We start from the raw sequence: 22570 nt of genomic DNA on the forward strand, positions 1-22570 counted from the left end.
ACTAATGGATACAGAACCTAGCAGCTGTGCAGCATCTGGGTGATGGCAGCCAATTTATTTAGGCTTAAAAATCAGAAAACACATTGTCTGAACCTGTTTTTTATCCCACAGGCAGCTTTGCCCCTACTATGTGGAAAGTAGATGCGTTGTTCATGCCAACAGTGGGATGTATAGACACACGTGCAAATAGAGTTGGTGACAGATAATCTAGCGTATTACCTTTTCATTTCAGTTCACTTCAGTTTAATTATCTATTTTAGGTAGTGGCTAATGGAAAATCTCTCCATAGCTGTATTTAATCTGCTAAGATTAAACATGACCACGTTCCACTAAGGTTATCATGCCATGTAATGTGATAATCCACGGAACTGCGCTCTATTTAATTATAAAAATTGCACAAACAGTTTACATTGACATATGTCAAATCATGGGTGTCCAAAGCGCGGCTCAGGGGCCATTTGTGGTCCTTGGATTGATTCCGTGATGGTGTAGTTGGTTTGTTATTACAAAAGACGGTGTATTTAAATTATGGACATATATGGAGATGACCTTACAGGAGTTGATGTATGCACATTGATTGTAGAATGAAAGTTAAAAAAAAAGAAGGAATATTTATGGAATGATTCACTTTCCCAATATTTATTTAACAATATTTAGTAAAACTCTGTCTTCACTTTGATATTAAAGATTTTATTTTCCATGAATTCAAATGCTATTGACCATGATTTCTTCTCTAAAGCCAATGAAATGGGGAAACACATTTTACTAGAATTTGACAGTCATATGCTCTGACCATTGAAAACCTTTTTTTTTGTTTGTTTCCAATTCTCCCCCTTTCCTCCATGTCTCTCACCTATTACTGTGTCCTTCCCTTCCTTTCGTAGCTCAGTAACCCTCCGTCTTCCCTCTCTGCCCTCTTAGGCATCTGGACTCCAGCAGGAAAAGCAGGGATTTGTCAGCAGAATTCTGAATGGCACGGTCCGCTTTGGCAAGCTTCAAGAGGAACTCAAAGTAAGCCTGTTTCCTTTTCTGTTTCTTTCCTTTCTCCCTTTCTTTGTTGACAGTCTGAAGTGTGACTTTACTCACACTTCAGGGGGGCTGTGGTTGGTTTTTAGGATTGGAGATGTAAGATTTAAGACAGATCTAAATGCAAACAAGAAAATAAAGATCCCAGTAGGCTGCACTGATACGTGCCCGACAGCTGAATCTGGGTGCCTAGCGTTCATATTTGTGGAGCTTCATATTTGGTCCAGCAGGTGTCTTAAGTTATCAAAATGAAGGCCATTTTCTTGTTGATTCTGCTCAATAAATAGAATCCTCATGTGTAGTTAATATTGATCAGCCCACTCTACCTCGATCAATGTCATTTACTGTTAATTTCTACTATTCTGAAAAACTACATTGGTGCACACTGATTTCCTTCAGCTCTTTGTCTTGCAAGAGTGAACACTGGCAGCATTTTCACTGAAAGAAGCAAAACCAACATCAGTAAAGTTATTTTTGAGAAACTGTACCACTGACGATGATGTTTGTGAACATAAAGCTGCAAGCGGCTGCTACACTGCAAAAATACAACATCCTACCAAGAACTTCTGGTCTAGTTTCTAGTGTAAGTATCTCACTTGAACACTTGAAATAAGAGAAAACTAACTTGCAAGTAGCTTTTTAGCTAGAAACAGGAGCTTGTTTTAAGTCAATAATTCCTTAATCTTGATGAAAAAGTGCTACTTCCACTGACAGATTATTTCATTTACAATATTTTAAAAATGTCATATTACAACTAATCTGCCAGTGGAACTAGTACTTTAAAAAAATCAATATTAAATAATTGTTGATGTAAAGCAAGCTCCTATATCCCACAAAATAACTTAAAACCGCTATTAGTGTAGTAACTGGCACTATGTCGAAGGGAATTATGAAACTTGTTACGCAGGCGTTTCTTGTTGCGCCGTATTTTCACTCACCAGCTGTTAATTCGCCATTTTTTAATCTGTAGAAGAAGAATCTGAAGAGTGACATCAGCAGTTACAGTTAACTGCTAAGTAATGCAGCTATAGCACAGCCCAACACACTGGTGTCGTGTGATCAAAAGAACGTGACTTAATTGGATAAAAGTCACTCGAGCAGATCTAGTGGTGATTCCCCAGGTGACTTTTTTGCTGCCGAATTTAAAGTTAAAAAACAAATGCGCAGGATAAAAAGTCAGCATTATGAATTTAGTGTCTAAAAAGAATGGATTCTACTGAGACTTTTTACTCATGAGCGAAGCAAAGCTGCAGTCTGAGAATCACGGCGATTTGGCTCCCTCATCTGAACTGATGAGTGAACAGATGGTGGCAGCAGCTGGATGAATTCAGAAGTGTTCAGGGACATTCTCTCAGGTCAAATCAGCTCCTCTAATCATAGCGAGCAGACATCCTGCAACAAATGCTTTCTGTTCAAGCAAAGCTCTTATCTGTGGCTGTTCCGAGCTCTGAGGGCGTTTTGGTTGCTGAAAGAGAGACTGAAGACGCATATAAATCTCAGCTGAACGCAGGTGATTTAAAGCATTTTAAATTTCCAGCACTTGTTTTTCAGTCTGCTGAATGTTCCTACACATACGTGAAGTTATATCTAGAGGAGCTACAGCATCACATTAATAGCATAACATTTAAATTAAAAGGGATTTTCACCTTTTTTCCACTAATGGTTTAATCTCAAGTACACATCCTGTAGCAAAATACATAGATCTTTATTCTATTGTATACATATTTTGTCCCATGTATTCGTTCCCTTGGTCCAGACGATAAAAAAAAAATATGACAAGCTAATCTTTTGTCACTTCTGCTAAATCTGGTAAGAAGAATTTTGTTAATAGTAATACAGATTGATAGAACTTCTGGCTACATATCATTCAGGATATAAAAGCACTTGATATAGAGGGCTTTTCCTGTTAGCCTCAATATGCTAGGAGCCATATTTATCCTTTCACCACATACACTGATGGATGGTGAAGGAAATAAAATCTTCAAAGCAGTGCAGTGGTTGTTAGGGAGTGATGCCAGCAAAAAGCCTTTTCTCTCTTTCCATAATACATTTCATTTATTTATTTTTTATTTTACCAGGATAAAATCCTACTTATTCAAGGGAGTCCTGACAGCAACAAATACATCAGATTTACAAATGTAGCCATTCATAGTTTGCTAAACTCTACTAGGATTTTCACTGGAATTAATTACTCTTGTCCACCAGACACCAAAGATCACACTCTCTCCTCAGTCACACTGTCCAGAAACAAATGATGATATATCAGACATCACAGCCATGAACATTTCTCAGAAAAATCAGATACAGTATTAACATAGTCCAGCTACTGACCGTACTGACCGTACTTGGTCGGTTGTGCAAGCCTCCCTTCTGTAAAGTGCCGAACCTCCTCGTCCTCGGTATGGAATTAATCTAAAAGTGAAACTTAATGTTTCAGTTTTTGCCTTTGGCTTCCATTTTTTTCTCTCACACTGAAATACTGACAAAACTGTTCTCAGATATTCTTTACCTGGTATCAACCTATTAGCCTCACACCAGCTCATGAATTGTGAGTTATTTGGTGCCATAAAGAGAAAGCAGATTGTGACTAAATTATTCATGTGCGATTAATATTCATGCAGGTCCATCTCCTAGAAACACCTGAAAATCTTGCATATTTTATGGAGTCAAGTTTGAATGACCCATGCAGTTCCTGACCCAGATTTACATTTTTTTTTTTTTAGAAAATCAAAAGAGTCCTTTATTCCATCTTTTCTATCTTGTGAAATTTTAATTTAACTTCTATGTTTTTAATTTAGTTAGCTCTACCTTCTCCCAGTTCTCTCAGTACAGACTGCAGAAATACACCACTCAGTCAGAAACAACCAGAAGGAGGGTCTTAGTGCTGTCACGACATGATGGCAGTTTTAACAAATTTGGAAAGAAAACATATTTTATGCAAAAGTTACATACTGCAGCTTTAAATAACGAATGTGAGTGAAACCCTGTATTTAAAAAATTATTCCTCCTGGAGAGGTTTTTAAAAGGTGCTAACAATTAGCTTTTCCCTCATCATGATGTCCTGACAACTCTCTGTTAGCTTTAGCAGCTAACAGACTTGCAAAATTCACAATTATTTAACAATTAATCCAATGGACTAAATATGTTATTACGATTCAGAGTGAAAATTCATGACTCTTGAAATATTGTATCCTCCAAGTCTTCCAGTGTGATTGTTAGATTTATCTCTAGTATAATATAATAATAATTGTGATTTAATTTTTTATTCTCATTTAGTAGTCAGACTTCATGAACAACATAGCTGGCTTTGTAGTAAAATACCTACAATTACAAGACAACTGGTTTTTTTTTTTTTTTTTTTTTTTCACGTTTTGCTCCCTAAAAATAATTTTGATTGATTTTTGAAGTATGACCTGAGTGTGTTGGTGTCTCTTCAAGCCTGATTTAATGGAGTGTGGCTGATCCACTCATGACGATAATTTTGGTTCTCGTTTGCATTCAGTCTGACTGATGTGCGAAGCAGTAGGTAGAGTCAAAGACACGCTTTATATAGAAAATAATTCCCCGTTTATTTCATCTTCTTATGGCAACTGTGTATAATTGTGTGGTATTAAGCAAACAGTGTACAAACAAGGGGAAACTTTGGAGAGGGCATTGACACAGGCAGAAAAGTGTGATTGAAAGAGGTGAAGAACATTTAAGAAAGAAAAACTTTAGGCTTTGGAGTTCAGATGGTTGTTACTGTGAGAACATCAACATGGTCAAATTTGAAGCTGATTTGTGGCAGTCAAACCGAAACATAAAGGAATTTCCAGAATTTTTATTCGACCGAAAGCCTTTCTGAAAACCCATCCTAAATGGCTGCATTTGCTCTCCGATGACAAATAGTTTCAAATTGCAAAATTATTACTGGAATTTTATCATTAAATGCATAAAACAAGTCATTCCAAAGCCCTCAGTCATCGACACACACAAAAGAAGTTAAATTGACTCTGGCTGTGTAAAAGCCTGAAGGATGGAGTTTGTCATATTATTTGGCACAGTCTTGGCTCTGAACACACAAACGCTTTGTGCGTCTATGAAACCCGTACAATTCAAACCACCTTGTTTGTGAACAGCAGTGCAGCTCACATATCAGAATTATTATTAGAAAGTTAAACAGTTTTTAGCTTTCTCTGAGGTGCTGCTGGAAATATCAGACTTTTCTGCATCAGTCCACAATGTCTTGCATACAAATTTGACACAAGAACAACAACAAAAAAATAGATGGAGTTATTAAAAAAACACCTTTTGGAAAATAATTCAATCCTAAACATACAAATTGTAACTCCAGACTTGTATCTGATTGGAAAGTATATGATTTACATTAAATAAACTTATAGCTTATGTAGTCTTATAACTGTATGCAAACCTTAGAACTAGAAATGACCTGATATGAAAATTTGGGCCAATATCAATATCTGATATTAAAATTTCTGTTATGGCAATCACCGATATTTACCGATATTTAGATGTTTTCTTTAACCTTTATGAGACGACCACCATGATATTGCGTCTCAGCTTCAGTTAAACAAAATGACTAACATTGGCTAGTACCATTGTTGGAACAGATATAGCAGAACCATTGGGGGTTGGAATGTACCAATCATTTATATCATTTATACAAGATAAGTTTGGAAAATTAAACTTTTTCTGGTTGTGCTGCAGGGGAGTTACCGCATATGTAACTCCCCTTTTTTCACAGGATTTGATTTCCTATACAGTCTTCCTTATCTCACTTTGCTGCATAATAAGTAAATATGTTCTCTAATTTCAATGTATGTCTCATAAAATGACTCATACTTCTTAAAGTTTTTCCACATTTTTCCAAGGTACGAAAACAAACCGCAATGTACTTCATTTGCATTTTGTGTTATATAGACCAACATCAAGTTGACCATGTTTGTGCAGTGGAAGGAAAAAATACATGCTTATCAAAATCTTTTCAAAACTTTTTCTATTCACCCCCTCTGGCAATGGTTGTTGTTGGAATTAAAGCTGCAAGTGCTTTCCACATCAGGACACTTATTTTTTTTTACATATTCTACTTTGCAAAATAGCTCAAGCTAAGTCAGATTAGACATAGTGTGTCTGTGAGTCGATCATTTTAACAAATGGACATGCTTAAATTGATTCTATAATTGCAATTCTGACTGTAAGTTAAGTGTTCTCATCCTTCTAAAAGGTGAAACTGTGACCCAGTCTCAAGTCTTTTGTGGCCTCTTAGCGGGTTTTCTTTTAGGATTACACTGCATTTACTGTAACTTCGTTCTCATATCAACCATTGAACAATTTGCTGGTACCAAATGAGGAAAGGCATCCCCACAGCATGATGTTTCATGTTTGGTTAGTTTTTCTTCACTCATGATGTTTTGCATAACCAGAAAGTTTAATGTTTGTTTCAATGAGGAATGTCCATCATGCCCTAATTTATCTTGGTATATTGGTAAAATTACCCTAAGATATATTGAAGTTTGTTGAAGCATGACAAAATGAGACGAACTCAGTTAGTATCAATACTTTCGCAATGTATGGTTATGTCATTTCCTCCTAAATCTGCTTGCGTGAAATATCGAGTGCTTGCTCTAAAAGGCTGTAAGACCAGCTCATAGTCACAACACGGAACAACTCAGGCACATACACAGAGACGTACATCACAGGACTGTAGGTGTACTGCAGGCTCCAGTCGCAGACTGAGCTTGTCAGTGATTCTGTTCCTCTTGACCAAACTGATATTGAAGCAGTAGGCGTGAAGAAAGCAGAGCACATCACTAAAGATAGGTTTCTGTTTCTTTCTGCGTGGTCCTTTATATGCATGAGGACAGCTGCGTGCTAGGAGAGCTATTAAGCCCCATGAAGAGGATATCACCCTAGCTTTCTTACTTCTGGAGCTTACTTTATCTTTATCCCTCGGTTCACTGGTTTCCATACTCTCAGCCCCGGGCAAAGCAGTCACACATGCCCTGACACAGGCACTGACAAAACCCATACACTAGGCAAACTGTCAGACTCGATGGCACTAAGCTAACACATACGATTCCTAGAGTCACTCTCTGGATCACTAACAAATAGATTCCTAAGGGCAACGAACCAAAGTATAAGAAACCAAGCAGCCACACCAGGATACGTGGGACGTGATTGCAGAGCTTCGAAAGCGCATCATGATCTGTGGGTCCGTTGGAACCGATTGACACAGAGTCCAGGCTCTGGTCGGCGTAAATATCCGAGCTGCCGTTGTGGCTCGGAGAGTGCTGCAAGTCCCTCTGAACCTCCATGATGGTGATGACCAGGCAGTTTGAGGAGTCATGGGACGGACTGGTGGAGGACAAATTCTTTGGCGTCAAGACCACCTCCCTCTTCTTGTCCAAACTGCAGAACTTTTCTCGTGTTGTCAGGTGGGACATGATGTTGACGTCATCAGGCAGGGCGGAGACCTGGTACTCAGTGATTTCAGTTTGGTGTCGGCAGAAGGGGCAGGGGACGCAGCCCGCTCCGTCGGTGACGTCCAGAATCTTAACGAGGCATCGAGAGCACACCCGATGTAGGCAGTCCAGGATCTTAGGCTTCCTGTTGTTGGCATTGTAGCGCTGGTAGCAGATTTTACACTCTAATTCCTCTAGGGGAGGACAGGGCTTCTCTGCTGAAGTAGTCGGAGGACTGCTCATCTTCAAGTCATGTTCTGGGGGACACATATGGGAACAGATTGAAAAGAGAGTATTAGATTTAGAAATGGTTATGTTTAGCTGAAAGGGGGAGTCAGCGAGACGTAGGGGAACAGACAGAAGCAAGAGGATGCTTTAGTTCCCAGCGTGAAAAGGTCAGGGGTTTGCCATCTTCTCTGACTGCTCTGACTGTGTGTACCTGCTGGTGATGAATGATTTATGGCCTGGGAATTAGATCAGGGTGTCATCCCTGTGCCCTTTGTGGCAAAGCAAAACCCAGTGGTGATATTGATCTGTGGGGAAAGGTGATAGAAGGTTTTACTTCTTTAACATTTTCTCTCAGTTCTTGACTGGACTACAGAGTTAAAGCAGTTGTTAGGTCATAGAGGTCTTTGCTTTATTTCCACTTCTTCTGCAAATTAATTTTGCCTTCATTTGAATATATACTGTTTGAATATAGTTTATATATTCAATATAAATTATTACTATTCAACCAAATAGCTGCTTTACTTTGGATTGATCCGTCTTTGCTAGATTGAATATTGGATACAATTAGAAGCCATTTGGTTGTAGCTCTTTGAAGGACAACTGGTGCCCTATCATTTAAAAAGAGGTAAATCGTGATTCCATAGTAACAAAATGTTACTTGTTTGTAGTGATTTAAGATCTGCTGTTTTCTTGGGAACAGCTTCCTTCAAGGTCCACTTATCAAGTTTTATGTAACATGTAGTTCTTTCTAAGGAACAAGATTCAACCTTTTATCAGACTATTAAGGCCTGGGCTCTTAAGACTGTTATTATGGCATTTTAATACGGCAATATGTAGAGTTTAATCTTTAGGGATGCTTTGTACTTCAGCTGGTATCTATTGGCCTCCTTCCAGTTCGAGAACCTGAAAGTGAAAGAATACTACCAATATTGTTAGTTTATAATTAACAATATTATGGTAGATAAGATATGATAACAAGCATGATAATAAAACTTACATGTTGTTTAATCTTTGGGTTCCTGAAGACTACACTGTGTTTTGATAAAAATGAGATGAAAAGCTACTCAGTCAGTTTTGCATTAGTATTGTCCTGCTGATAATGACTTTCCAGAATAATTGAAAGTGATCTCATATAAAATTCATTTTCATTTTCCATTTGATTTGAAAAGCTTTCAGTTTGGACACAAAACTTGTTACTTCAGTTCTGTCCTTTGAGTAGGTAAGAAAACAGTTCAAGTTTCACCTCCTACTAGCACTCAGATTCTTTTATCCATTAAGATATGGGAATATAAAAATAATGTCATGACTCACTCAAAGAACCTTAAATTTCTTTTTTATTATTGCTTTAAAAGATCAGAAAAAGAAGGCTTTGTTAGTCCAAAGGATAAAAGTTTGAGATTAATTGTTGCAGCGCTGGTCAAAGACCCTCTGATGGGTCAGGGCTAGCTTATACTCGGCCTTCGATGCGCTCACAGACAGCTGAAGACAACACTGACTTGTAGTTTCTGTGTGCAAACTAAGTGGCCTGGGGGAGGCCGCAGCTGTCGGGACGTGCTTTGTTTATAATCCTGCTTCAGACGAAACTAACCCACCACCCTCCTCACCCCAACACACACATTTCCTAGCAGAATGTCACGATCAGTGCTCATCATTTCCAGTCGTAGCTGATTATTGGGCTGATTTATTGATGTATTATGAATATTTATGTCTGTTGTATGTATATACGTCTATAGAGTTTATTTTAGTTACCGATTAATCTTTTGATTATTGTGACAATTAAGCTGATACAAAAATGTGGCACATTCTACATTTTGCATTTAACCACTTAAGCCTTATTTATCCAATATTAGAGATGCATTAAAAGATGCAAATAAAACTGATAATTTAATTCATTTTTTAATTTAGAATATATATATATATATATATATATATATATATATATATATATAACATAGCATTCTGTTAGTGTACGTTTGATCATTTGTACCAAATGATCCATATGCAGCTAAAAAAAAACACACTTCTAGCATCAACATGTGACAAGTTCAGCCCTTTCTTTTAAGATCAATATAGTGCAGGATTGATCTGTTGAGCTTTTTTTTTATTTTGATTAACTTGCTCATAATTGGATAGCAAAATGTGCTTAATATGAGACTTTTTTTCAGAGAACTACTGCTCTGTGTGTAATGTTCTTTTAGCTAATGGCATTTTTTGAGTAAGTATGCTCTGGTTAATGATTAATCAATTACTAAATTAGTTGACAATCATTTCACTAATGAATTAATCTCGATTAACATGATTACTCGTTTCAGCCCTGTTGGTCTTTGTATGTTTTAAACTAAATTAACTCTCATATCCATATTTATCCCTTTGATGTATCTTTCTGGATTAAGTTAATCCAAAAACCATATGTTTAACCCTTTCTGAAGCTGTACATGCAATAAACTATGAGCATAAATCCATTACAACAAACTCAGCGACGTGCCAGTCAGCTTAGGGTCTTTGCATTCTGCCATTCAGTTTGACAGCCATTGACTCACAGCCCAGATTGCCAGTCAGACTGTTTGTGTACTTGGTCTCCTGAGCCTGTTTTGAGGGCAGCATAATATCATTTCAATTCAAGCACCAGTCACAGCTCCCAGACTTCAGTTTGCAAGAAATGTATACTTCTTGTATACTTCTTCTTGTTCTTCTTCTTCGTCTTCGTCGTCTTCTTCTTCGTCTTCTTCTTCGTCTTCTTCGTCGTCTTCGTCTTCTTCTTCGTCGTCTTCTTCTTCAATTTGAGGAATTTATTATTAGTATCTCCAAAGTGTTGGTACGTACATCTTGTGTGTTTAGTACAATCAGTTCTTCTTCTATTATTCATTTCCTAAAGGATGGTGCAGTACTTCTGTGCATTCTGTAATGTATTCTCCGAAAGTGGCAATCAGCAAGGGAAGTACAGTCTTTGTGGCTAATTAAAAATGAATTAGTAAAGGTTAACAGGGTTTGCCGGAACTGCTGAAAAAGGCTTTGATTTATCTTTTTGAAAGTGTTTGGTCCTGCATATTGCCTATTTTCTCACACCTATTTTAATGCAATAGCCCGTCCTCTTCCAATCACGGAGAAGCAATGTAAAGAAAGGCTGTCATGCATTCATTCATGATCATAAAATATACACTGAATAGATGAAGGCTGGCAAAAGTCCAACAGGCTCCTCTTTGACTTGCTGACTGTTAAATATTTCAGCAACAGGTCTGTTGCGTTAAAAAGCCCCCTGAAACATGTCAGACAGAAGAAACTGCTTGTGCTGTCCCAAGGACAAAACTCAGGGCTCCTTATATCAAGGCAAATGTTGAACGGAAAAAAAAACACGGTTCAGAGCTTCCTTCAGATAACATCATTTCTTATGCGTCTGGACTAATTTAGGGATCTAATTATTGTGACACACAGATCCACAAGGGCTTTCAGCCTCTGTAGCTGGCAGCGAAAAATATGGATGCTGCAAATACAAAGCGCTGAAAGAGATTTCCTTCACGGCACTCAGCAGCTGCTTTTCCATTACAAATGTGCACAAAATGTTATGGATATTCCGCTAATGTGGAAAAAACACAATTTTGCAATTAAAATCACGTGAATACGTGTGTTCACACGACCCCTCGTTAAAAAAATCACCCTCTTACATTACGTCCTCCTCATTAATCTCAGGAACTGCATTTACACTAACTCTGTTTCTATAGTTTTGTATCTAAGTGGATTATGGATCAAATCAGAGCCATGTTTCTATTTCATGTTTTGTAAAGCCAATAATGTTTGTATCCCCAGGTTTAATCTGGTATCAGGGTGTTTTTTTGGTTAGGAATACACATTAACAACACGTTTTTACATTAGCATACAAGAACTACATGAGCTAAAATACTAAATTAAACTCTGTGTTATTGTTTGGGATCAGACTGTAAAGTTAGAAAAGCAAAGCATGCACTAAAATGTGAGAAATTACAAAAATGTTGAAATTTTTTTGGAGTATGTATGTCTGCCCTGGGATTTTTTTCGAAGATGAAATTCTTCCAATTGCCTTTGTCTTGGTTGTCAGCCCTTCATCCACCAATCCCCAAGATACACACACATACACATCTTTTATCTGCCTCTTATCTGTGCCGATCGCTATGGAAAGTGTTGACCTTTGCTGTCAGAATATCCTCTTTGTGAATCACCTCAGAATTGATCAGAAGACGCTGATATTGCTGTTGTCAGAATATTCAAACTAATTCAGAGCCCAAACAGACGTCAACGTTATTAAAATCAATAACACATATAAAACGCAGTAGCTTTAAAGTGCAGGAAAATAAAACATTATAACAAATTATTACACAGTGTCAATGTCCCACCTAACTCAGTCACTGTTGACTTCTAGATACTGAATATGCACAACTGAGATTTCCCAGTTTGTGCATAAAATGTTTTTATTTATTTATTTTTTTTTTTGTAGTTTTAGCATTCCGTGTTTTATGGAAACACAACTGAATGTGTGTGCTGTTAGGCCAAAAGTGTCATGTCCTGGGATTTGATTATTGTTTTGTGTTCCTTTCCTTAATTAGGCCAGCATTCACTCCCTCAGTATTTATATACCTCTTCTCCTTCGAACTCCACTCATGACAAATCAGGTATTTTTAGTTTTTCAGCGTGTCAGGATTATGCCTATCAATGCATATTTCATGAGCAGCCTAAGCAGCAATGCATGTGACCTATAACTGGGTATGTGGCTTCCTGCCAGCTGATGCAGGTGGGACAGGATGGCATAAGGCAGAGAGAAGGGAAAAAAAACCCAAAACAAAACAACCAGAACATGGATTGCTCTGATCTCAACATAAGGACTAGAGTTGTCAAGGGGAAAATATCTTTTTAAAAAGCTTTGCAGTCTGTAGAAGCTGATCTTTCTACAGTTTTAGAAACAGTTTTATTTCCTCTGCAGCTATTTAAAAGCCGTATGAGTTACCAGCTATGGAAGGAGCATCTTTATTCGCTTGCGTAAACACAGCCGCAACCAAGCTATCTACTGCTGAAGATTTTGTGACTAATTTATGCAAAATCTAGAATAAAAAGCAGCCACATCAAAGTTTCAAACTTTTTTATGTCCTCATCAAAATGCAGCTCACAAGCGAAACGACTTATTGGTTGAACTGGCTGCTCACTGACAGAAAATAACTCTGTTCTGCAGCAAGGGATCATGATTCCATGCCAAGTAAAATATTTTTGCTTCAGCAAAGTACAGATGATCATTTTAGGCGCAATAACATCAAATTCTAAAACTGGGGAATATGTTTTCGCCATGTTACACATCATATTTTAAAAAGCATCATCTCAGCAGGACTGTGTCCAGGCAGGACTTTGTGTGTTTGCTCTAATTGCATTTCACCCGCAGTGCATAAACATGCTGCAGGTTAATTAGTGTGTGTAGGTTGACCTGAGCGGTGACCTCATGTAGATGCTTGTGACTCTCAGCTTTCCACTGGTCGCACAGCCGCTTTGCAAAACTATTTATACCGCTTGAACTTTTTCAACAGCTTTGTCATGTTAATAATACAAACTTTGTTGTATATTATGGGTATTTTAAGTGATGGGCATGTGACAAATTAAATATGTGATTCTGAAGCATTCTCAGCATGACAACATGGTTTTAAAAAATACTGAATGTGAGCAAAATGCAACAAGTGTAGGTCTTTTGTTGGGTTAGGTTGCAGAAAGTGAAGGGAATCTTGCAGATAAAGAAGTTTCCTATCAACTTTGCTGTTTTTCTATTTAAAAAAGAAGCTGCCTGCTTTATTCTGATACCTCTATTTTATTTTTTCTTTTACCTTTATTTAACCAGGAAAGTCCCACTGAGATTAAAAATCTCTTTTTCAACAATTCCAAGTAGATACACAATTAAAATGCCATACAAATAATGTTTAAAAACTGTCACAATTTGAAGAATTCCTCTCTAAAGTCTTAAAAATGTTCAATGAAATAAGTTCAGCTAATTTTCTGTCTTTTTGCAACATGTTCCATGTAAACAGAGCTGAGTAAACAAATTCTCTTTTTATTCCCAATTCTGTTTGGGAAAGTGGGACACAGAGCAAGAAATGATCGCTTGAACACAAAAAACAACATCCAGTCCAACAAGCGGCATCGTGAATATCAAGAGAAAAAAAAATCTGGACTTTATGTGAGGCAGCAAGAAGAACCATTGTTGGGAGAAAGCTGTAAGTTATGTTTACAGTTTGCCAGGAAGCATGTAGGAGACTGATATTGAACTTTTTGGAGCAAGTAACAATGTACCCACCCTAATAAAAGCATCTGTGTGATGAACCAGAGTGGTGGCAGTATTATGCTTCATTCCTGTTCAGCAGAAACAAGGGTCAGAGTTCATATGAAGATGGGTGGAGCTAAATACGGGGGCAATCTTGGAGGAAAACCTGTTGGAGACGACTAAAGACTTGACTTCCAGCAGGACAAAAACTCTAAACATTCAGCCAGCGCTGATATAAAATCATTTAGATCAAACAATATTCATATGGTAGAATGGCCTAGTCAAAGTAAAGACCCAAATCAAATTGAGAATCTGTGGTAAGACCTGAAAACTGATGTTGACGTGCTCTGCATCGACACATCCTCCTGTCTCACAGAACAAAATGGCAAAAACAGGTTAATAGTTTTTTTTCTTTTATATCTCCCATAGTTTGTCAGATTTTAAGTATTTGGTTTTTTTATATACATGTCTGCCTTATTTTCATGTTCAGACCCTAAAAAGCCCCATTAAAATCCAATTATTACAAAGGAATCCGTTTGCTCTGTCACTCTGTCTGCTTTCCAACACTTTACAAACCAGCTCAGTCAGTTGAAGTCCTGCGTTTCCTACCAGCTTCTTCCTCCTCCACGCAGTGAACTGGTCCCTCCTCTGTTTGATGCACTGAGACGGATGTTGCAGTTGCCTAATTAGAGCCGAAAAGGTTAATCTGTTTATACATGCGCGGACGGACGCTTTATAGCTTGTTGAATAGAGTTATTGCCTCAGGGGCTTTAAGTAGCATTTGATTTTGTGAATTAATGGAACGGATCAAGGGACATGATGTTGTTACTGAGATTGCGAGGTGTTAATTAAAATAACAGCAAGCCGGTCAGGTGGGAGGAGAGTGTTTACAATGCAGTGTTTGGCTCTGCTCTGCAGCAAGAGCGTGAAAGTTGCTGCCTGCAGCATGAGGCAGATACAACACTGGTGCTCATTCAGAGAAATGTAAATCCTTTTCAGAATGTTAGCACGCGCTAACATGACCCTTAATCTGATAGTTATTGGTCAGATTAAAAGCATGGCATATGAAGGTTTTTCTTTCAAAACAAGATACTTGATTCCAGTATTTTCAGGTAAAACGATTAGTTCACTTCTAGCTGGGATTTTTCAGAATCAAAGTCAAGACCGATAGCGAATCTCATTCCCAGCATTCTGCATTATGTCTGCTGCTGCACAGACATCTGACTGCTATCAGCCCCGCTGATCAGCTTCCAACAAGGTTTATTATGATCATGTGGAAGATATTAGTTCTTAAAATGTTAAGAGTCAGATATGGTTTAGTTATTTGTTATGAGCAGAGGTAGTTCTATTCTACATCTTATTGAATTTAGTTCAATTTAATGGATTAGGATATTGCACATTAATGGACGTTACTGCAATTCATGGTAGCATAAATATGTAGGAATTAGCACAATAGTTGCACCTCATTCTTTGTCCTAAGACAAGAAAGCAGAAAAAACAAAACAGCTCACTACTATTTTTGGCAGATTTAAAGTTTGCCTCAGCAGAAATCTCCCCTGAACGTATTCATTTAGACAAACATGAAGTAAGACCTCTGGAAGTTCGAGGCCAGAAATTTACAGAATATTATAAAGTTTTTATGAATCTCAAATTGTGTTTTTAAACATTTTTTTTCAGTCTACACTACAGTGCCTATAAAATATACTAATAATGTTTTTTTTGTTGTTGCTTTTAGAAAGCAATCATGATCAACAAAAAGTGATAAAAAAAACATTGTCAAAGAAAAAACTAATTTCTACAACTGGTTGACAAATACAGATATTGAACAAAAAATAAATGATTGCATAAATATTCACACCCTTAGAGTCAGCGTTTAGTAGATGTACATGTGGCTGCAATCACAGCACTGAGTGTGGAAAGATTCGATATTCACCGACTTTAAGGGGATGAATATTTTTGCATTTACTCAAAAACAAACTCAAAACATCTTATTTCTGAAAGCAATTAATACCCTGATCTCTCACATGCACTGATTATATTATGGTATATGTGTACATATCTACCTAAATATATATATGATTGTAAATATCACCAATTTATGTTTAAATGGTGTATATTTATTGCATTGTTTGCACTATTTTTCGAGTTGGGTTTTAATCTCATTGTGTACGTGTACAGTGACAAAAACAACAAATTCTAATTCTAATTTAATGTTCAATATCTACAGTGGCCATTGTTACAGAAATCAATTTTCAATTTTGTTGATCATGATTGATTTGTACAAGCAATAAAAAATGGCACATCATCCAAGTATGCACATCATTTATGGTAAAGGTGATCAAACACAGTAATCAAATACAGATGGATCTTGTTTCTGTCCTTTGATTATGTGTAATGCTAACACATTGTAGGATGCTCCGAGGGTCTAATAAAGGATCTGAAAACTCCACGGTCCTTTGCATCATCAGAATTTCAGTGGATAAAACCGTTGTTAAAATCAACTATTGCATCTGTAATTAGTATTCTCGTTGCCTTGTTGCGAAGGCGAGCGCCCCCTTGGGCTAAATCTGGCAGGGACAGCTGGATGTTTGGCAGCTTACAGAGCAGGCTAAATGTCACCGCGTCAGCTGGCCAGATGCTGGCGCCCTCACGCCTCCCCGTGCACCCCGAGACATTTGGATTCTCTGGCTGCAAGCTCTGGACCCAGACAGCACCATTTGCATTCATCGCTTGGCACAGGAGGGAATTAACAGGGAATAACTGCCTTGCAGAGGGACATTTAATAGTCAATGGTTTAATTTGTTCCTAGTTATTCTTTTCTTTTTGCTTTCATTCCATCCCACTTCAGATCCACCTCTGCTTGTCTTTGCTCTACGATGTTTCATTTTCTTATTTGGTCTTTGCATGTCTGCTTCACTCACCAGAGCATTTGTCCTGAATTTATGCAATCTCATCTTAGTCAAATCATGGCGATTTGTGTGGCAAAGCTTAACCTGGAGTAGGCTGACTGAAAATCACAGCTCGAAACTTATTGCTTGAAACTGTTGCACGGTAGCTTGCTAGCAGAAGGATAAACGTTGCGACAAAATGCAAATGTCAGCGAAACATCTGAACAGAATTAAAACCTGCCAGCCAGCGATGCACCAAGATTTGCAACTCGCACGGAAGGAGACATTTTGTGACAGGATGGAAAATGGAATAATCTGGTTTGTGTCAGTTTGTCACAACATTTCCACCGGAGTGAGGTGACACGTTATGGGGTAAAATGAGATGCTTCCTACCTGAAGAACTTGTAGAGAATTATGCTGTAGAGTAAATGGACAGTGTATGGACATATATGTATATTTGTTTTTCTTCATTTCAACACAAAAAGGATTAGAAAAGCAAGCCATATTCCCTATGCAGTTATGCAGACTTTGTGTTTATATTGGTAGTTTTTATTTCTACTCATTTTTGATATGAAAAAAAATCTATCAGCAGTTTGTCAAAAATGTTTCATGGCCAACAATAATGCACCAACGCTTACAGCGATACGCATACTAATTGCCAATTCTTAAGCAGAAGACGTTAGGCTGTTTACATTTCAGTTTATCACAAAAAGGGAAAAATTGTGATGTTTTCAGTCAATTTTAATTTGTTAAAAGAAAAGTCTGGTTCTGTCAGATTTATCTGGAGCCTTTCAAAAATATCCATAAGCCTCTATGTCCCTGTCATATCACAAGCATAAACTTAAGTATATTTTTTATCAGGGTCCGCCAACACAAACTAAAAAAATAATAATTGTGACGTGGAAGGAAAACGATACACGGTTTTTGAAAAAACATTGTAAAAACCTGAAAAGTGTTGTGTGCATTTGGAGTTTTGCCTCCATATGCTGATACACCTAAATAAAATTATTGGCAACAAGTTGTCTTCTGAAGTAAAAAGCTGGAGAAGCTGAGTACGTAGAGCAGTGTAGGTAGGTGGGATAAATTCTAACATTTCTGCACAATGCATGGCTAGCTTTAGTTTGAGCTAAAAGTCACATCTGTCTCATTAAATGAAATATAATATCACAAGTCTGTCGGATGAGTAAATTCTATCTTTGCATGAAGGGAATGAGAGGAATACATTATGAAAGTATGTTTACTCTCAATATCAAGATATTCTGAGGAGAAGAACAATGCTAAGGTTGACTCAAAGAGAGTGCATACATTTTAATTTGAGAAAGGTTTCAGACATCAAGTTGTAACGTATTTCTACTGAATTTTTAACAATCTCAGTGGCTTTAATCCCTTATCACCTCTTTATCTTATAAAACCCTTTATGATGCATTAAACAACTAGTCTCAACAAAGAAGATGACAGGCATAGAGAGTCTGGTATTTAAATAACTAGCTAATGTCTACAGCAGTCCAGATAGCTATTCATGGTGTACAGTGATTTTAGGAAGATGAACATGAATGAGTATCTTCAAGGTCTGTTTTGTACCTTTCTCAGTGCTGCTACACTTGCTATAGAGTTCACCTGTGTGTAATTTATTGTAGGTATAAACGAAAGCCAGAGAATCCCACTGAACTAACAGAACAACTTTCCATCAGTCAAATCCAAATTGATGTAGATTTTAGACAGACTGGCAGGTTGTGATTATGATTGTCGTCTGTTTCAGTGAAACGGGTGACAAAGTTTCACTGAAACTTTGACGAGAGTCGAGACCAAGCAACACAGCAGGTCAGGAGTAAAGTTATGGAGAAGTTTTAAAACAGGCTTAGGTTATAGAACAATATCCAGGTTGTAAGCCTGTTCAAGAGCTCAGAGCCATCCATCACCTGGAAATGGAAAGAGTATGGCAGAACTACAAAGAACTACAAAGAAAAAAAGCTACTGGAGAAATAAAGCAAGAAGAAGTCACTTTGGAGTGAACAACAAGGTGTGGACCAATGCAGCAGTTTTGTCTGCTTGTAAAATGCTATGTGGGATGGAGAGCTAACACTAAACATCATTCTTTGAAACATAGAAGCGGAAGCATCATGCTGTGGGCCTGCATTCTTTACTAGGGAACAGAGGAAGTTGGTCAGAGCTGATTTGAAGATTAGTGGAGCTAAACATAACTGAACCATGGGAGAAAACAGACACAGCTCCTAAACATACAGCCAGAGTTCACATGTTGGAATGGCCCAGTCAAAGTTCAGACCTAAAAATGACTACTCACATATATTTTTTCTATGTAACCTCAGCTAATTTCCAAAGAAGCATTGGCAAAAAGTTCAGACTTAGAAATTCCAGATTGCAGCGAAACGTGGTTTCAACAAATTATTCTTTCAGATCGGGTGAACAAAAATGCACACCACACTTTTCAGATTTTCCTACTCTAATCTTATTTGGACTATGTATTATATTCTTTTATTTCAAATTCAACATGATTTATTTTAGTCAGTGACAAAAAAAGAAAAAAACAAAAACTGAAAGTTTGAGGTTGTAGAGTAGAGAAATTAGAAAAAAGGAGCATGTATATACGTATATTTCAAGATGATTTAAAAGCACGCTTAAAAGAGAGTATTTTTGTGGTATGATGCCACACAATAGCTTTATAAATCAGGAATACTGTCCAAATGGGAAAAACAAAACAAAGCATCCTCTCCGATTTCTCAAAGGGGACAGCTTGTTATAAACCTCAGCAGTTTATGGTTTACTGTCACCGCTTCGAAGAAGCCTGAACAGAAAGAGTGCAGCACTGAAATTAAAGGAGCAGCAACAAGTTTCTCTTTCTTTTTTTTCCGCCCTTGAGAGAAAAACACTGTAAGATTAATATAATAAGTTCAACTTGTTTACTTTGCTCCCCTGTCTTTTCTCGGTCTTTGTGCAAACAACAGACAGGAGCATTCAGGGGTGAAATTTGCTCGTGGCAAATGCTCGAATTATTACATCAGAGAGCTTCTCTCTCATCTTTCTTTACTGTCTCTGGTTTACGATAAAGCGATTATGCAGTTTTGGAAGCACAATCAATGTCAGTTGGCAAATTTAAATTCATATTAATTAAATTCATATTAATACGAAAAAGCTCTTCATGTTGCTGCTTTTGTGCAAAAGTGTCACAATCACCATTGGAAATTTTTCAAATTCAGACATTATGTGCAGACGTGGAGGAATGTTTATTTCATGCTTTAACTAGGAGATGGTGTGACACACATGCACACACACATACACAAAAATATAAAATATTTTTCAGCTCTTGTCCGTTTTTCTTATTTCTCTGAGGTCTCACCTATTTGCTCCTCAGTCAGTGTTTTTCATTAGTGGAGCTTCTTATTCCACTTGTATGAGTGTGTGCTGCACTACCAGCAACAGTTCAGAACTGTCAGCAGCAAAACAGCTTCTAATCTGTACACACAACCGCCTTTAATCTGAACCTACCAGCTAAATGCTGCCTAACACACGCATCCAGACACACACACACTTCAGACGAAAAGAACATGCAGGAAAAGTCCCAATGTTTCTCACAACAACAACATGTCGCATGGGGGGCGGACGGGGAATCTACAGATTGCAGTTTGTGCTTGCGTGCGTGTGTGTTGCTGTTACTCCTCACCTTGTCCCAGTGTATGTGACACCCCCTCCTCCACTCCACTTGTCTCTGCTGCGCTGTCCTTCATCTAAGTCCACCTTCTTCATAGCAACACTCCTCATATCATTCCTTTTTGCATGTGTGTGTGCGCGCGCGTGTGCGTGTGCAGGTATACCGGAGGCAGGCGTCAACCAGGCTGGCAGCGTTGGAGGAGGCTGCGGAGGGGAAGACGGCTTCTTACAAGAGGGAGATCCTTCACCTGCAGAAGCTGCTGAGAGAAAGACAGGAGGCTGAGGAAAAACTGCTGCAGTCGAAACGGTAGGAGGGGGGGGCGAGAAGAGAAGAGAGAGAGGGAGAGAGAGGGGGAGAGAGGAGGACGGGGGAGGATAGTGAGATAATGTATGAATGAGAGGAGGGGATACGATAAGATGAAAGACAACTGTGTGTGTAGAAAGAAAAAGGTGTAAGAAAACAACATTGACTCAGTTTTGCAATCTTATAGTCTGATTTGGCTTATTAAAGCTGCATTATACAGCTTTTGTAAAGAATATGCTTTTACATACGTGTTAAAAGTTGACAATTTGTTATGAGACACATTATCTGTGAAAAGATCGATCTCCTCCACCTGCTCCCTGAGCTACTGTCGCTGTCTGAAGAAATGAACCACTCCCAATCAAAGACGACCAAGCGGATCCAGGAGGAGGGTCCTAGCGCTGTCAGTCATCCTCATGTACTCACTGCTAACTGTGCTAATGGCAGACAAACAACTTACAGTTACAGGAAAACTGTTTATCTGCCGTAAGAAACAAGAAATAAGCTTGTTTTAAGTCAATAATTAAAATTTTAAAATAATTTTAAAAAGTACTAGTTCCACTGACAGACTTTGTCACATGTAAAAAAAATCTTCTTTTTCTGTTTTAAGGGGAAAATAAAATCTGCAGTATTGTTTATTTAGAACAAGCATATTTCTCTTGCTGAATTTTTACGTTTTTTTGTCTTAATTCAAGTGTACTAAAATATTTACACGAGAAACTAGACAAGAATTCATGGACAAAAAAATTGTGTTTTTGCAGTGTGTTAAACATTTTGGGGTTACGTTCCAGGAAGTGAAAAAGAAATCTTATATAGGGAGGGACTATATGTCATGTTATTTGAAGATATAAAAAGCAGCAGCAGAAATATAATGATTATATACAATTCAATGGAGAGACGTTGGAGACAAAATGACCCACAGGAGGAGGAAGGATTATTCTCACCACGCTGACGGCTTTTTGTTTTTCTTTTTCTCGCAAGTGTCTTTCAAAAATCATCTCCAGAAAGGAGAGTGAAACCCCAGAGACTTCCCCATCACATGTTGAATCCTGCTTTCAGGTTCACTGCTGTTGCCACACCAAAACGTGATGCAGTGTGTCAGGAAGTTTCTCAATAGCATCATGATAAAAAGCAGTGAAGATGCTGCGGCGTTATTATGGGATGCCACCAGGGACATTAGCATCCCGCAAGTTGTGACAAGCATCAGTCTGCCGAGCGAAGTGCAGGAACTTCAGGTGAGATTCTTGGGCATTTTCGCAAATCGGGGCCCTCGGGGCAGTCACCCCCAAACTGGAGCAGTGGCTACAACAGATCCCAGGAATAACATCAGACATCTCAGTCCAGAAATGTGCAGTTCTAAGCACAGCTAAGATACTGCGCAGAACCCTCAAGCATATAAAATCATATTTATTTTTGGTCAGTATCCATAACAATTCCATTTAAAATAATTGTTCTATAAGTTTGGAAAGACAGGGCATCTCATTGCAACTTGAAGAACCGTGAACTGCTTTCAACATAACAGTTTCCTGTTATCTTTCTGTTTATTTTCTTTAATGTAGGATGTTATATAAAACATAAAGGTCAAATAAATTCTGGGACATAGTGTTCTTCAACTGTTCCTCAATAGAAAAGCAAAGTGATATTAAAATGTAAAATATTCTGAAGCACAAATCAACCTGAATTACAAAATAAAAGAACTAGATATAAATTAAAAAGGATTAAGTAAGAAAAT

General features: G+C 37.8%; 2 protein-coding genes across 10 annotated transcripts in view; one reads left to right on the plus strand and one right to left on the minus strand.

Moving 5' to 3' along the window:
• cep89 (centrosomal protein 89) overlaps positions 1–22570 on the plus strand; it is a 42134-nt gene that overhangs the window by 11102 nt on the left and 8462 nt on the right. For 4 of the 8 annotated variants that reach the window (XM_015055446.1, XM_015055444.1, XM_015055445.1 and 1 more), the window contains 2 exons: positions 922–1011; positions 20696–20844. In XM_015055446.1, the coding sequence (XP_014910932.1) occupies positions 922–1011; positions 20696–20844 (239 nt within the window). Of the gene's footprint in view, positions 1–111; positions 196–884; positions 1012–20695; positions 20845–22570 lie in introns of those variants that run through there. The other 4 variants (XM_015055448.1, XM_015055447.1, XR_001427808.1 and 1 more) reach the window with 3 other exon arrangements.
• On the minus strand, positions 4575–20697 carry LOC106961616 (E3 ubiquitin-protein ligase RNF182). 2 transcript variants are annotated; one of them, XM_015055451.1, is made up of 2 exons: positions 20551–20697; positions 4575–7744 (listed from the first exon to the last, which is right to left on the minus strand). In XM_015055451.1, the coding sequence occupies exons 1-2, from the start codon at positions 20612–20614 to the stop codon at positions 6999–7001; spliced, it is 810 nt and encodes a 269-aa protein (XP_014910937.1). In that variant the 5' UTR covers positions 20615–20697; the 3' UTR covers positions 4575–6998. The 2 variants fall into 2 exon arrangements, with proteins under 2 accessions (XP_014910937.1, XP_014910938.1); XM_015055452.1 differs by lacking the exon at positions 20551–20697 and adding an exon at positions 7927–8983.

Source organism: Poecilia latipinna, unplaced genomic scaffold (genome assembly GCF_001443285.1).
Source record: "Poecilia latipinna isolate Pla-1442-1.1 unplaced genomic scaffold, P_latipinna-1.0 Scaffold1316, whole genome shotgun sequence".
Lineage (NCBI taxonomy): Eukaryota > Metazoa > Chordata > Actinopteri > Cyprinodontiformes > Poeciliidae > Poecilia > Poecilia latipinna.

Coding starts and splice junctions, on each gene's coding strand:
- LOC106961616 (XM_015055451.1), bottom strand. CDS start 20,614: ATGAAGGACAGCGCAGCAGAGACAAGTGGAGTGGAGGAGGGGGTGTCA. Junction 7,745..20,550: donor GTCACATACACTGGGACAAG/GTGAGGAGTAAC, acceptor TGTGTCCCCCAG/AACATGACTTGAAGATGAGC.